The sequence below is a fragment of the Rhynchophorus ferrugineus genome, unplaced genomic scaffold, assembly GCF_030347505.1.
Source record: "Rhynchophorus ferrugineus isolate W39M unplaced genomic scaffold, kcgeb_rfMv2 rfM3, whole genome shotgun sequence".
NCBI classification, from domain to species: domain Eukaryota; kingdom Metazoa; phylum Arthropoda; class Insecta; order Coleoptera; family Curculionidae; genus Rhynchophorus; species Rhynchophorus ferrugineus.
Window position 1 is genome coordinate 67,007,678 of NW_027472582.1, and position 17,250 is coordinate 67,024,927.

At 29.8% G+C, this 17,250-nt stretch overlaps 1 protein-coding gene across 1 annotated transcript in view; it reads left to right on the top strand.

The window, feature by feature from the left end:
* Positions 1–17,250, top strand: part of LOC143192737 (uncharacterized) — a 103,224-nt gene that overhangs the window by 13,658 nt on the left and 72,316 nt on the right. Inside the window, exon 2 of the mRNA XM_076398263.1 lies at positions 1,978–2,174. Within this exon, the coding sequence (XP_076254378.1) occupies positions 1,978–2,174 (197 nt within the window). The remainder of the gene's footprint in view (positions 1–1,977; positions 2,175–17,250) is intronic.

The window sequence follows — 17,250 nt, forward strand, 5'->3', positions numbered from 1 at the left end:
AAGGCGCTCCAAGTGAGAATTTTTATGGCGTAACATTCGGAGAAAGGATTTTAATAAAATATTTTATTTGACTGTTAGTTAACGCTTGAATGAAACATTTTCAAAACATAAAAACTACCTAATGTAAGAATTATTAAGTTTTTCAAATATGATGAATTTTCATCATTTAATTTTAAATAAAATTTTACAAATATTTAATAAGAAAATATATATTAAATATTGTAAAATTTTCTCATCCACTCGCAGTGTTCTGTTGAATATGTTCTAAATAGTTAATTATATTTAAAAATTTTGTCATTTTCTGACATAACATCGCGTTAGACAAAAAGCAAAACAAATCAGAACCAAAATAAAACAACTATACTGGTTAGTCGGAAGATACTCTCAACTTGATCTAAAATCAAAGAGGTTGATCTATAATACAATTATAAAGCCAATTTGGACTTATAGTTTGCAAATATGGGGTTGCACTAAAAATTTAAATCAACTAGTCATACAACGCTGTCAAAATAAGGTTCTTCGAAATGCCTATCGCTACGTAACCAACGAAGAATTGCATGATGACCTGGAAATCAACTGGATTTGCGAAGTTATCGAAGATTTCGTCTTGAAATATGAAAGAAGATTACTAAATCATACTAACGTGAAAGCAATACAACTGCTGGACAGCGCGCAGGATGTCAGGAGATTAAAGCGAACAAAACCATACGAACTTATATAAAGCGTATACATTAGTGTACACTATAGCTATAAGTTATTATAATTTTATATTTGAGGAATAGATATTGATGTATTTTCTCGCACTCGTCTTGCTTGTAAATTAATCCAAGTACGTAGGAAAACTAGTAATAAATTAATTGTAAATTAAGATTGTACCAAGCGTATCTAATAAAGATGTTTAAAAAAATTCTGACGTAAAATGTAATAGAGAGTAATTAATAAGAATATCAAGATATAGCATCATTCACTTATGAATTAAAATAGATTTTTGGCATCGTTTAATGACACTTAGATGATATATTAAAAATAGCAGAATTATGAACAAATATGTAACAACTCTGGCTTGCTATATTATCAAATTGCACTTAATTATTAGTCTGATTGATGTTGTATTGTCTGATCTCTATATGCATGAACTTGAAAGCACAAATTGTCTGTTTCAAAAGAATCTGTAAAACACATGTTGTAATTTCTAAGTTTCAAACTTCTTCCTACCTCTCAACCTCTCAAAATTATATTTGTACTTACATCCGTAAGTACAGGTAAAGAAAATTGTAAAATAGGTTCTAATTAATCTAAAAATCGGCTGGTTGATTTGAACCAACTAACATTTTGATTGTAAATAAAAACTATTGATTATAAGCATTTATACTATTGTAAGATTATTTAGATATTTAATTAGATATTAATTAAATTAGATTTTTGAACGAAAATATTATGTACGTATCAAAGAAACTAGTATAAAAAATATAACATTTTAATTAATTTCTTTTCATATGGTGGCAGGACAATAATATTGATAAGAACACTTTCTCACCTCTGCTATTATATATTAATAGGCGAATAAAAATCTTAAAGTTATTTTGTTGTGAAAATAGGAAATAAATTAGAATTAATTTCGATTTTTAACACAAGGAAGGAAACTAATTTGAACTCTGATTTAAAAGTCAAAAAAAAACGGTAATTTTTTATACTCTAACGCTTCTTTATTGCAAAATACTTCGATATCAAAAACATCTTCAAGGAAATCCATTTCATCAATCTAGTTAATTTTTTAGAATTTCATATAGCAACTCAACTCTTTTTTGGTTGTCCGCCTTATATAATATTAGGTATATGCATAAACAGTTAATATTGGAAGTAAATTTGAAAGGTTCCTTTAAGTAAGGAAATTTCCCATCTATTCTTGAATTAAAACAATTTAACTTAACGTTTAAGTTTTTATCGTTTAACTAATTAAATTTTATTTGATTGCAGGGGGTCTACCGTACAAAGTATATCCAGGCCACGACGGTGTCCTCACGGAGAAAAGGAAACAAAGGAGAATCCGAACTACCTTTACCTCCGCCCAATTAAAGGAACTGGAGAGGGCTTTCCAGGAGACCCATTACCCTGACATTTATACAAGAGAAGAAATTGCTATGAAAATCGATCTTACGGAAGCTAGAGTTCAGGTAAGACAGTCAGTTAAATGTTATTTTGCTGCATGATGTTATTAACCTTTTAATACTTAATATGATTATTTTTCTTTCTATTTCTAAGGATATTCTATATTATAAAATATATATTTTAATATTTATTAATATATAAATATCTATTAGTACTATTAAACATATGTAATAATTAACTTAAACAAATAGTAAGGTTATTTGTTGTGTTTAAAAAATTATGAATACTTTTCAGGATAACCGGCAACATACAGAAAAACATACATATAATAGATTAATTGCTTGTTTTTAATACTAAAAACACCAATGTTTTTGGTAAAATTATTTTTCTAAGATGAACAATAATAATGAAATAAATGTATATCGATATCAATTTTGAAATATTTTTACAATAAGGTAATTAAAAAAAATTATTATTATAAATATTTTTGTCATATATTTACAGATATTTTAACACTTATTTGTGTACTTGTTACTATGTTTCTAGACTGAAATGCGTTTTTCCGCAAGATGCTTTATTATCAAAGATATAAGGCTTTATCTTTTGCCAATATATTGTCTCATTCATTAATTGCCAAGTAATTTTGAAACAAAATTATTCGGTTAATTTTAACCAATTTATCTTATTTATAGAAAATTGAAGCTCTTCTTTGCTTTACACATAAATAATCTATATAGAGTCCAACATACCAATATTATTCATTCTCTCTAATTTTAGTTATGTTTCTTGAAATGCTTTTATTTATTAGCGTGACTATTATTTGTGATATTAGATATGTTAATGTTATTGTTAATGTGTGAATATGATTTGTGAACAACTGTACCGTCTGATGGTCAGAAGCTGCGATAACTTAACAGGGACCTTCTTATGTATCCAAATTATAGTCGGCATCTGGCACCAACTGACTATTACCTATAGGGTTCCTATTGCTAGCTATTTTGATGGTGAACGATTCCAGTCTAGTTTTTTGACAAAGGAGGGGGGATAAGGACATAAACATGAGAGAGGAATAATGTTAAGTACAGGTCAATTGAAAAGTCCACGGCTTGACTCTTAGATGGCGCTATAAGAATTAAATGCATATGTTTTTTAGTTAGCCCTAACCCTCAAAAGATGCGTGTAAAAATTTGATAGCTGTCAGATCATTAGTTTGTGAATATAGCATTTTGAGTGAAGCAACTTTTGTTATTGTGAAAAAATTTGATAAAAAGGAATTTCGCGTGTTGGTAAAATATTGCTTTTTGAATGGAAAAGATACAGTTGAAGCAGTTGTTACCGACGAAAACATTTAAAAATCTATAAAATGATTTTGAATGACCGTATATTGAAATTCGATGAAATAGCAGACACTCTAAAGATGTCAACTGAACGTTTACATCATATTATTTATGAATATTTGGGTATGAGAAAGCTCTGTGCAAAGTGGGTGCCGCGCAAACTCACTTTTGACCAAAAACAACGACGAGTTGATGACTCGGAACAGTGTTTCAAGTTTCAAGAAGATGATCAAGCGTAATCAAGCTGAATTTTAGCGTCGATATGTGACAATGGATGAAATATGTCTCCATTATTTCACTCCGAAGTCCAATCGACAGTCATCAGAGAGGACTGCACACTATGAATCCGCTCCAAAACTTGGGAAAATGCAACAGTCGGCTGGCAACGTTATGGCGTCTGTATTTTGGGATGCACATGGAATAATTTTCAATGACTACCTTGAAAAAGAAAGGATCAACAGCGCATTTGAATTGAAAAGAATGTGCTGCTTCACCAAGACAATACACTGTATCACATGTCAGTGAAAACTATGGCAAAAATCCATGAATTGGGCTTCGAATTGCTTCCTCATCCACCGTATTGTCCAAAGCTGGTCCTGTTCTCGGATCTCAAAAGTATGCCCGTTGGGAAACATTTTTCGTCGAATGAAGAAACCGCCGAAATTGGGGCCTATTTTTATGCAAAGGGCAAGTCGCACTACAAAAATGGTATTGAAAAGTTGGAGGGCCGCTATAATCAGTGTATCAGCCTTGGAGGGAATTATGTTAAAAAAAAAACTAATTTTGCCAAAAAAATGTGTTTTACTATGCTAGGCCGGGGACTTTCCAATTGACCTGTTAAGTTTTTAGTACAATTTAGAATAATACAGTTTTTAGTATTAAAGATTTTTAGTATACACAGACGCTAACTGTGGATTTTCTACATTCGTCATTTTTGTTATTAGATTTGTAAAAATCTTTTGGTTTGAGGTTTCAAACCTCTTCCCTTGCTCGTACAAAACAAAGACTCCAACATAATTAAACCGTTATGAAGCCGGGAGAGAGAAGTGTGGATCAATCTCCAATATCATTGAAGCAATTGAAGGATGTTTTGGTACAAGAATGTTACAACATTTCTTTCGAATCTATTCAGGCACTTTACATATCTACCTACCACGAGTAATTGAAAATGTTTTAAAAGAAAATGGTGGCTCAGCACCTTATTAGTAAAGACATATTGTGTTTAGGTGTTCGTATTACTTTGTCAATCCACTTTATGTGTCGTGTTAATTATTTCTGAGGTCCCCTCGTACGGGTGTTATAGGTGTGTGGTATGCATAAGTTATGACATGTTAATTCGCAGGGCATACAATAAAAATGTACCGTCCTTTCATAAATTACGACGAACAAAAGCTTGACCGGAAACTGGCGTACTTGAAAGTTTGGGGAAATGAAAAGAGATTAAAACCGAACCGTGCAGGTCATAAAACGTGAATTCTCGTCACTATTTCTCCCGCAAATAGCCTGCGTGGTTGGATCCCCATATGCGAGCCGGGTAATTCTGATGAATGTTTTTGATTTTCTTTCTGGCCACTCTTTATTAATATTTACTCCGGACCTAATTGGACCAGATATTGCGAGATATACGAGCTCATTTGGCGTGTGTGCAGGTGAAATGGTGTTTTTGACTGCTTTATGGCGGTCATATTTCTTCAAAAGCGTCGATTAGCACGTTTTTGGGTAATCTACGGTTTTAATTTAGTGTCTGCAATGCCACTGCAGTGTTGTTTCATTATTGATTACGGTGTCTGATTAGTTTTCGATATAACGTGGAAATCATGACTTTTCTTTGCGTATTGTATATTTATTCAATTGTTATGTGGATTGTTTTTCTGTAGGCGAGTATTTACTCATTGAGAAAAAATTAACTAGTAGCAATGTGGAACATTAATTATTTACATATTTACATCCTTTTATTATTTCATAATTTATAGATGCATGAAACACTTTTGTTTGGTATTATTTGTTAGAATAATTTTTTTATATAATCTATTATGATTTTTTTTTGGTTCCTAAAGTAGATCCTTCATTGAGATCGCTCGATTTAGTCGTTATTTCTTATTTCAGACGTTTCGTCCACCAGCGTTATAGTTCATCTGCAAGTTATTTCAATTTCCGTTCTTCTAACTTTTTTGGGTGTTATTTGTGATGGTCTTTTTAACAATTATATTTCATTCAAAAGAGCTCGTTTAGCAGAAAGTACATCGGAAATTTTTTATTTTGAAGTGGATGGGTAAGCGTGATTTGAAGCGATCAACTTGAAACTTATTATTGTCAATCATAAATACGTATCTTGTATAGCAATAATTATAAATGGTCAGCACTCAGTGAGTCTCTTTCATAAAAGAGTAAAAAAAATTTTTAAAAATATGTTAGGTTACTAAAACTTCTTTAACACTTTCAATATAAGATCAGAAATATATTTGATTATAATATTAATTAAAGTAATGTATGTTTGTATAAGTTTTTATGTATAATCTAATTTCCATTAAGTTTCAACAATCAACAAAGTGTTGGTCAGTTTAAATTACTACATCACCGAACATTTTAACAAATGTTTCATAAGTTTATTTTCAGAATATTAATAACAATTTCAGAGCATCACATATGTGATCAGATTATATATAATTTTATGTTATAAAAATAAATAAGGAATAATAAATGAAGTAATACATTTTTGTTTTAACGTAGGGAATGTATGAATAAAACAATTTTGATATTAATATTTCACTTTCGCATGTATATTAAATCATTAACGAATACATTTCCATAATTTATTGCAAATGTTAATAATCCATAATTTCTTTTGTTTATCCTCTATGTTCCATCTATGCAAATTATGTTGTTAATTTAAATGCTGCATATTTTCATTACTTCATTAATATTCATATTGTATTACAAATGTGACGTTTATTCCTGGTTGCTTAATTTGGTAGTATATTGTTTTATTGGAATTTACTTAATTGTAGCGCATATTACTCAAAAGTTTAGGCATAAAATTTCTTCCTTCATATAAACTTTGACCATGCCAAATTTTACTCCCCCCCAAGTGTCCCCCTTTTCCTCAAAAAGGGAGGCAATATTTGCGCAAAGTCGATTAGTAGTCGGTTAATAGTCGATTAAGATAGTCGGCTTCTTTTGACACTTATTAAATTAAAACACTAAATTAAATAGTTTACAATAATTATCTTCCATAAACTTTTAAATTGAAAAAATATTGAAATTCTTTATTGGTGACTTTAATTGATTTTTAAATTGATTTTATTTTTTAGTATATCAAGGTGCTTGATTGTATTTTGATCAGCGTTATATATTGGTGCAAAACGAAGTAACAAGTAAATGAATTGCTAACAACTGTTAAACAACCTAACCTATCTAGGTAAATGTGGTGATTATGATATTTTTATGTATTAAATAGCCGTTTTCCATTTAGTATTGTTGGATTATTTAGTATATACAGAAGCTGTTCATTACAGTTTTTATTTGATTTAAAGAAATCTACTAGTAAAACTTATCAAACGCTTTTTGACATTTATGGTGATGCTGTTCCGTTGCAATCTAATTGTCGGTTTTGATTTTAACAATTTAAAAGTGCCGATTTTAATATAAATTACAAAGAATGGCCTCGACCAAAAAAACAGTGAAAATGATTTGTAAGATTTGTTTTTATAGAAAATTATGGAGAATATTTTAATGAATATATATAGTACTAATATTTCTTAATAAATGTCACTTTAAGTGAACAAATGTTCATGTTAAATGCAAGTGCCTAATAAATCAGAATATCTTTTAGTTTGTTTCAAGTTTGGAAATCTAAACGAAAATGGTATCTACTATATCATATTTACTGTTATTTCTTGTGAATAATATGGTGAGCTTCTTTTTCAATTTCCTTGTATAGCCCATATTTACATTTAAATAATAATTGTCTAACCTTCGTGTTGATTTTGACTTTGTTTTAATAAAACCGTAACAAGCGTCAATATTTTTTTTCGTCATCTTGTAACACGAAATAACCATTTAAAACAAAAATCTGCAGCCGTGATTAATTAACTTTTTCTTCCTACTGTTTCAAACACCCGAACACTGACTGAATCCTGTCGCCTCTGACATTTCCTTCATTTTCGCCATGGAGATCTAGTACGTGCCTCCTCGGGCCGAACTTTCAGGGCCCGGCCAAAAACTTCCGAGGCCCCATAAAATATTCAACGGGCCGACTCAGGTGCGCTTATGCTCCACTTACGTCCCAGCTTAAATTTAATTTAGCGACGGTATCAATATCCATAAAAGTATTTCTATCTTCCGTCACTTTCCTTTTCCAGCGAGCAATTATTCACCAGATAGAGATGCCGGATAATGGATTAGGCGTCACTGACAATCACGTTTTTGTCACCTGCCTACGGTGATAAATTACACTCGAAATTTTATGAACTATCCTTTTGTTTGCGATCGACATAACAACGATGGCAGCGGGAAAAAAATTACAAAAACTCCCGTGAGTTAAGTGTATTAAAAAGCATGTTTGTATTTAGTCAATAATGTAAAAATAATCATTTTAAAATATAATACATCCATTATAATATAATTAATATGTATTAATTGATGTATTATAGGTATAAGTATATGTATTATAGGTTTGACATTCTTTTGGTACTTCATAATTTACAGTTGTACGATACACTCTTACACTTTTTAAATTTATTTTCATTATAACTATATTTATAAATATGTATTAATAAGTTTGAATTTGTTAATAATTCTGGTTGTTATGGTCGTTTTTACGAGTTGTTTAGATAAAAAAAAAGCTGATACTGATGAATCAAGCTGTAAAATATGAATAAAATTATTAGTTTCAAGACATTAATAAAGGTACACTTAAGCTGTTTTGGCTGGGCATAACATAGATAAAGTATTAGTCTTGGATACGAAATATAATATAATAGTCCTGAGTTAGATTTTCTTTTTGTACTTCATAATTTACAGTTTTATGATACATTTTTACATTTTTTAAATTGACATTTTTTAAAACTATATTTATAAACTATGTAATAATAAGTTGAGTTTTGTAAGAATTGTTACTGTTAAAGTGGTCTTTACGAGTTGTTTAGATAAAAATAAATAGCTGATACTATTTACAAAATATGTGTTAAAAGTTTGAATTTTGTAACAAATACGGCTCTTGAGGTCGCTTTTATGTAGTTGTTTAGTTTTATAAAAAAAACTGGCTCATACTGATAAATATATGTGTAAAATATTAACAACATTCTTAATTTCAATACATTATTAGTCCTGGATACGAAATCTAATATAATAATTCTGAGTTTGACATTCATTTTGTACTTCATAATTTACAGTTGTCTGATACACTTCAACATTTTTTGAATTTACTTTTTATTAAAACTGTATAAAATATGTATTAATTGATACTTAGATGTATTTTTAATTTGATAAAAAAGCTGATACTGATACCGATTTTATGCTGGTTTTAGTAATATTTTGATTAGCTTGTTTTGATTTTTTCTCTTTAACTGTAATAGTAAGTCTTTCTTTTTTTGTTGTTGAATGATATTAAGACATGTCTGCTAATGTATTCTCAACTCTCTCTGTCATTCTCTAAATTAAAATGAGTATGTTAAACTACTTATTATGCTAGACTGCCTTTCAAAATAATCAATAATCAATAATCACAATAAGTGTGTAGAGTAACAGTGGTTTTTGAACCAAAAAAAAATATCTTACAATATATATTCTAAGTCTCAATGATGATATAATGATAGATAATAGGTTTGTCATTACATTAGCAAAGAAAATCGAGAGAGTATGAAGTAATGCGAACCGAGTATTTCGGTTCCAAAGTAAATTAGAGACCAGAAAATAGTCAAGAAACTGTCAACACCAGTCTTTAGAAAATATGTAATTTACAGAAGAAAAAATAATTTATAACAAAGATTATAGACTCACTCATACAGCTCAGGAAATCAGATCTATCTTCCACTATCTCGATCGATCGATCTATCTACACACTTTACATTAATAGCTTCGCATTTTTCGAAGTATAACCAACTACGTACATCTCAGAGTACAGTTACGAGCACTATGCCTTTGTTATAATATACTTCAGTAATCGGACGTAGTTTTGACATCGTACAATTGATGGAAGGTTTTGTTTCTTAATTTCAGGTATACTGTGATGACTACAGTTACAACATTTTCAATTTTGCATCAAAAATAAAATATTCTTGATGTTTGTCGTGTTGAATCAGTAAAGTATAATACAAGTGTAAAAATTCTGTCGTATTTGCTTACATTGTAAAGTTTTTGACACTAATTAACACTAATTTTACCTTATAGTCGATTGAATAATATTAGATAATAATGTCAATATTCCATATATACATCAAAGATTCCAAATTAATGTGGTTTCTCGGTATTTCCAATTAACTAACTGGAGTTTTATTTAGATGAATAAATGTTTATTTTTGGAGATCAGTGAGATGCTTTCGAAGTGAATTCTTTGTTCTTGATAACCAAAGCTCAAGAATATTTGAAATATAAAATTATGGATTTCTCTATAACAAAATTTAAGTTACTTTAGCTTTATTATGAAAAATAGTGATTTTACTGTTTTTCAAAGTATAGTTAGCCAATAATTTTCTGCATCCTTAGTATCAATATGTTATTAGTTACTGGATTTTGTACAGTACATGTAAAATATATCTCCTACAGTAGCTGAAATATGATATTTTCTATGGTGAGAATCATCATCGGATATACAATTTATACGGAGCGATTATCTACGCCGATTACAACTTGATCGTATCCGGTTCTATTTTTTTTTGTTGCCTCTAGGCCTCAGCATGCATGCTCACCCTCTCGATCATCCGATTGACTGCAAACAACAACAAAACACTTCGTGAATTTTAGTCACGTGGCGAAAATCCGTAATTCGATAGGCTTGTAGGCACGCTAAACCGTGAAATTGTCTTTTGATGTTGTCATTAGGGTGTTGGCGAGTAAAGGATCGACGAGATAGTTCCCATGTCAAGAACTATTTGCGGGATATTGCTTTTGTAAGGATTTCTACGTCATTAAATATACACAATGTTTTACAATATATAATATATTCATAAATCATACAGAGTTTTGTGAGAAACTCTTATTTCCTATTTTTATTTTGTTTTTTTATATAGTTCTAATATATCTGTCATGAGTTTTTCCTTTCTTGCTATTAATTACACCAGTTTAAGTTTCAACATATCACATTTAAGCTATAGTATACAGATATATTCACATATAGGTGAATTTGTATAACTGTGGTGTAACATATTTTCTAAACGGTCTATTCATCAATATATTTTTAAAATAGAACATTGCAAATTCAAAACGTTTTAACGGAAAATATCTGCCGGGTTTGCTACTAGTTTTAGTTAGTAGCTAGTTTCTTTTGATTATAATTTTTTAGGGAACTAACTGAACAAAACATAATAATGGATTCTATAACACACTTCACATATAAACATTATCTGCGATTTCCCAAATATAAGGTTTATCATACCAAATCTCAAGGTGATAAGGAATATGGAGGCACAGTCATAATCATCCGTGAAGATATAAAGCATTATGAAAGAGAAAAATTTAACAAAAATTACCTATAGTAACCAGTATAACCATATAAGAAATTCATGGGCCAATAATATTGTCTGCGGTTTATTGCCCACCTAAACATAACAAAAAATTAGAACAATTTCAAGTCTTCTTTAGTACGCTGGTTAATATATTTATTGTATATAGTAAAACATATACAGGACATATATCTTGCCCAATACAGGAAAAATTAAACCAATAAAGCAATAAAAGAACTAGAAAAGTTCATAGAAAATGAACAAAATTAATAATATTTTGGAAAATCTGAGGCTAACTGAGGCTACGGATTATTTGTTATGGAAAGCTGCAACAAAACTCGAAATGTCTCAGCAGTATAACTCACCTATTAAAAATAAATTAAGCAATAAAATCAAGGCTGACATTTTCTCAAACTACTTAGAAAATGTATCGAATTTTTCCCGTTGGTACTAAAATATAAAGAGGGAGAAAATAAAATTACCAGCTTCCTAAATTAGACATTCCACGCGAAAAAATCACAGTCAGGGAAGTTAAACAAACAATAATGGAGAGACAAATTGTAAAATGCTCCTGGATAAGATTTTATAGCCGGAAAAATATCTAGCTTTTGACCAGCTATGGCATTTGGGATCACTGTACAAAATGAGCCAATCGTATCTTGGAACCACTCCTGTATCTGCTCTATACTGTTGATGGAATTGGGATTAACAACAAAAGGAACTGGAACAAAAGAACACACTTGGAACATTTGCCGACGACACAACTATCATGGCAAAAGATGTATTTCTGTCTGAGACTGTGGAAAAAATTCAGGTAGCCGTCAACAAGATCTACAAATGGATTAGAAATTGGAAAATATAACTGAATAGCACTCAATCTGTTCGTGTTAATTTTGAGTTGCGGTGAAATGATAAAAATCTAATTATATCACTTGATGGATGCCCGATTACTATAAAGTAGAATCAAGTATATAGCTCGGAATACATCTAGATTGTAGGCTAAATTGGAAACATCATGTTAGACAAAACGCCGAGCAGAGTCGGACTCCCAACTTGGCTTAAAATTAAAGATATTAGGTTATCAGTCAATTATAAAGCCAATTTGGATCTATGGTGTGTAAATATGCAATAAATAATTAGTTGCACTAAAACATCAAACCAACTAGAAATCTAACACACCGAAAACATGATAAAATGGACTTATAATTAAATGGACTTACGATATGATCCAAGATTTCGTCTTAAAGTATGAAATAAATATGATTGTTAAATCATAGCAACGTGGAAGTAATACATTTATTGGACAACACGCAGGAAATCAGAAAGATTGAAGCAAATCAAACTAGTAGTTTTTTTTTAATTTAAGAAGTACCAATTAGTGTCTTAATCCCGTACTCGCCTAATATATATATATATATATATATATATATATATATATATATATATATATATATATATATATATATATATATATATATATATATATATATATATATATATATATATAATAAAAACATCTAGTGATCTAAGATGTAATTAACAAAAAGTATAATTGTTGAACAACGTAGAGTAATAATTTGAAGAAATTTCATTAACAACACAACATTTTTACGATTTTTACGATTAATATTTAAGGTGCTATTAAAATCGACTCGTTTCGAACGAGGCAAACTGGTCCGGCACCAAATTCTTCGAGGACATTTAATTTTACTATAAAAATATTATACTTAAAATTATTATAAAATATATATTCTGGTGGATGGACCGAAAACGCGCCGATAAATTTAAAAATTGACCGACCACTTGTTGGGATCTTTTTTGTCTCAAATTTAGTTTTGCTTACACCCTTTTTATAAGCGTCTTGCCAAGAGTGGCCTAATGTTCCATTTCAAAATATCTATGTCTGTACACAAATGATGATTTATATCCCAAAAAGAGATGCATATTTCCAAGTTTTATATGGGTATTTTCTATACTAACATTTATCTCTGAAATAATTGTTTTAAATTATTTTTATATTAAAAAAACTAGTCGCCGTATTTATACATTTCATAAATTTGGCCTTAAATAGAGCTAACATCAAGGTATGTAGATACTTTCTTTTCGGTGAGTCCAAAATTATATTGTATCTTTTTCTTTTGAGTTATTTTAGTTATAATGATCATACCAGTAATCAGTGCAGCTGCAACAGAATAAAAATGGTTCCATTGAAAATGCCAGCAGCTTAATATTTAATAGTATCAATACTTACCTCTTCTCAGTGTTTGTTGGGGTCTAGTGACCGGTGAAACAGTTAATGGTGATCACTGCCAACAGTAAATAATCAACTACAACCATGCATTGATCCAGAAACGTTTTAATTGAACAATGTTTGTCGATTCTATCAGTATTTTAATAAAGTTTCTTTTCATTTCAATGTTTTAGCCGAACTATTTCAAAGCCCGATGAAAAGAGATTAGTTTTTAATTAATGTTGCTAAACCCTCTCGATATAATCTATAAAATAACATTTTTACAATTAATATTTAATAGTATCAATACTACCTCTCCTCTGTATTTGTTGGCGTTCAGTGACCGGTGAAACAGTAAATGGTGATCACTGCCAACAGCAAATAATCAATTTCAACCATGCATTGATCCAGAAACGTTTTAATTGAACAATATTTGTCGATTCTATCAGTATTTTAATAAAGTTTCTTTTCATTTCAATGTTTTAGCCGAACTATTTCAAAGCCCGATGAAAAGAGATTAGTTTTTAATTAATGTTGCTAAACCCTCTCGATATAATCTATAAAATAACATTTTTACAATTAATATTTAATAGTATCAATACTACCTCTCCTCTGTATTTGTTGGGATTTAGTGACCGGTGAAACAGTTAATGGTGATCACTGCCAACAGCAAATAATCAATTTCAACCATGCATTGATCCAGAAACGTTTTAATTGAACAATATTTGTCGATTCTATCAGTATTTTAATAAAGTTTCTTTTCATTTCAATGTTTTAGCCGAACTATTTCAAAGCCCGATGAAAAGAGATTAGTTTTTAATTAATGTTGCTAAACCCTCTCGATATAATCTATAAAATAACATTTTTACAATTAATATTTAATAGTATCAATACTACCTCTCCTCTGTATTTGTTGGCGTTTAGTGACCGGTGAAACAGTTAATGGTGATCACTGCCAACAGCAAATAATCAATTTCAACCATGCATTGATCCAGAAACGTTTTAATTGAACAATATTTGTCGATTCTATCAGTATTTTAATAAAGTTTCTTTTCATTTCAATGTTTTAGCCGAACTATTTCAAAGCCCGATGAAAAGAGATTAGTTTTTAATTAATGTTGCTAAACCCTCTCGATATAATCTATAAAATAACATTTTTACAATTAATATTTAATAGTATCAATACTACCTCTCCTCTGTATTTGTTGGCGTTTAGTGACCGGTGAAACAGTTAATGGTGATCACTGTCAACAGCAAATAATCAATTTCAACCATGCATTGATCCAGAAACGTTTTAATTGAACAATATTTGTCGATTCTATCAGTATTTTAATAAAGTTTCTTTTCATTTCAATGTTTTAGCCGAACTATTTCAAAGCCCGATGAAAAGAGATTAGTTTTTAATTAATGTTGCTAAACCCTCTCGATATAATCTATAAAATAACATTTTTACAATTAATATTTAATAGTATCAATACTACCTCTCCTCTGTATTTGTTGGCGTTTAGTGACCGGTGAAACAGTTAATGGTGATCACTGCCAACAGCAAATAATCAATTTCAACCATGCATTGATCCAGAAACGTTTTAATTGAACAATATTTGTCGATTCTATCAGTATTTTAATAAAGTTTCTTTTCATTTCAATGTTTTAGCCGAACTATTTCAAAGCCCGATGAAAAGAGATTAGTTTTTAATTAATGTTGCTAAACCCTCTCGATATAATCTATAAAATAACATTTTTACAATTAATATTTAATAGTATCAATACTACCTCTCCTCTGTATTTGTTGGCGTTTAGTGACCGGTGAAACAGTTAATGGTGATCACTGCCAACAGCAAATAATCAATTTCAACCATGCATTGATCCAGAAACGTTTTAATTGAACAATATTTGTCGATTCTATCAGTATTTTAATAAAGTTTCTTTTCATTTCAATGTTTTAGCCGAACTATTTCAAAGCCCGATGAAAAGAGATTAGTTTTTAATTAATGTTGCTAAACCCTCTCGATATAATCTATAAAATAACATTTTTACAATTAATATTTAATAGTATCAATACTACCTCTCCTCTGTATTTGTTGGCGTTTAGTGACCGGTGAAACAGTTAATGGTGATCACTGTCAACAGCAAATAATCAATTTCAACCATGCATTGATCCAGAAACGTTTTAATTGAACAATATTTGTCGATTCTATCAGTATTTTAATAAAGTTTCTTTTCATTTCAATGTTTTAGCCGAACTATTTCAAAGCCCGATGAAAAGAGATTAGTTTTTAATTAATGTTGCTAAACCCTCTCGATATAATCTATAAAATAACATTTTTACAATTAATATTTAATAGTATCAATACTACCTCTCCTCTGTATTTGTTGGCGTTTAGTGACCGGTGAAACAGTTAATGGTGATCACTGTCAACAGCAAATAATCAATTTCAACCATGCATTGATCCAGAAACGTTTTAATTGAACAATATTTGTCGATTCTATCAGTATTTTAATAAAGTTTCTTTTCATTTCAATGTTTTAGCCGAACTATTTCAAAGCCCGATGAAAAGAGATTAGTTTTTAATTAATGTTGCTAAACCCTCTCGATATAATCTATAAAATAACATTTTTACAATTAATATTTAATAGTATCAATACTACCTCTCCTCTGTATTTGTTGGCGTTTAGTGACCGGTGAAACAGTTAATGGTGATCACTGCCAACAGCAAATAATCAATTTCAACCATGCATTGATCCAGAAACGTTTTAATTGAACAATATTTGTCGATTCTATCAGTATTTTAATAAAGTTTCTTTTCATTTCAATGTTTTAGCCGAACTATTTCAAAGCCCGATGAAAAGAGATTAGTTTTTAATTAATGTTGCTAAACCCTCTCGATATAATCTATAAAATAACATTTTTACAATTAATATTTAATAGTATCAATACTACCTCTCCTCTGTATTTGTTGGCGTTTAGTGACCGGTGAAACAGTTAATGGTGATCACTGTCAACAGCAAATAATCAATTTCAACCATGCATTGACCCAGAAACGTTTTAATTGAACAATATTTGTCGATTCTATCAGTATTTTAATAAAGTTTCTTTTCATTTCAATGTTTTAGCCGAACTATTTCAAAGCCCGATGAAAAGAGATTAGTTTTTAATTAATGTTGCTAAACCCTCCCGATATAATCTATAAAATAACATTTTTACAATTAATATTTAATAGTATCAATACTACCTCTCCTCTGTATTTGTTGGCGTTTAGTGACCGGTGAAACAGTTAATGGTGATCACTGCCAACAGCAAATAATCAATTTCAACCATGCATTGATCCAGAAACGTTTTAATTGAACAATGTTTGTCGATTCTGCCAGCATTTTAATAAAGTTTCTTTTCATTTCAATTTCTTAGCCGAACTATTTCAAAGCCCGATGAAAAGGGATTAGTTTTTAATTAATGTTGTTAAACCCTCCCGATATAATCTATAAAATAACATTTTTACAATTAATATTTAATAGTATCAATACTACCTCTCCTCTGTATTTGTTGGCGTTTAGTGACCGGTGAAACAGTTAATGGTGATCACTGCCAACAGCAAATAATCAATTTCAACCATGCATTGATCCAGAAACGTTTTAATTGAACAATGTTTGTCGATTCTGCCAGTATTTTAATAAAGTTTCTTTTCATTTCAATTTCTTAGCCGAACTATTTCAAAGCCCGATGAAAAGGGATTAGTTTTTAATTAATGTTGTTAAACCCTCCCGATATAATCTATAAAATAACATTTTTACAATTAATATTTAATAGTATCAATACTACCTCTCCTCTGTATTTGTTGGCGTTTAGTGACCGGTGAAACAGTTAATGGTGATCACTGCCAACAGTAAATAATCAATTTCAACCATGCATTGATCC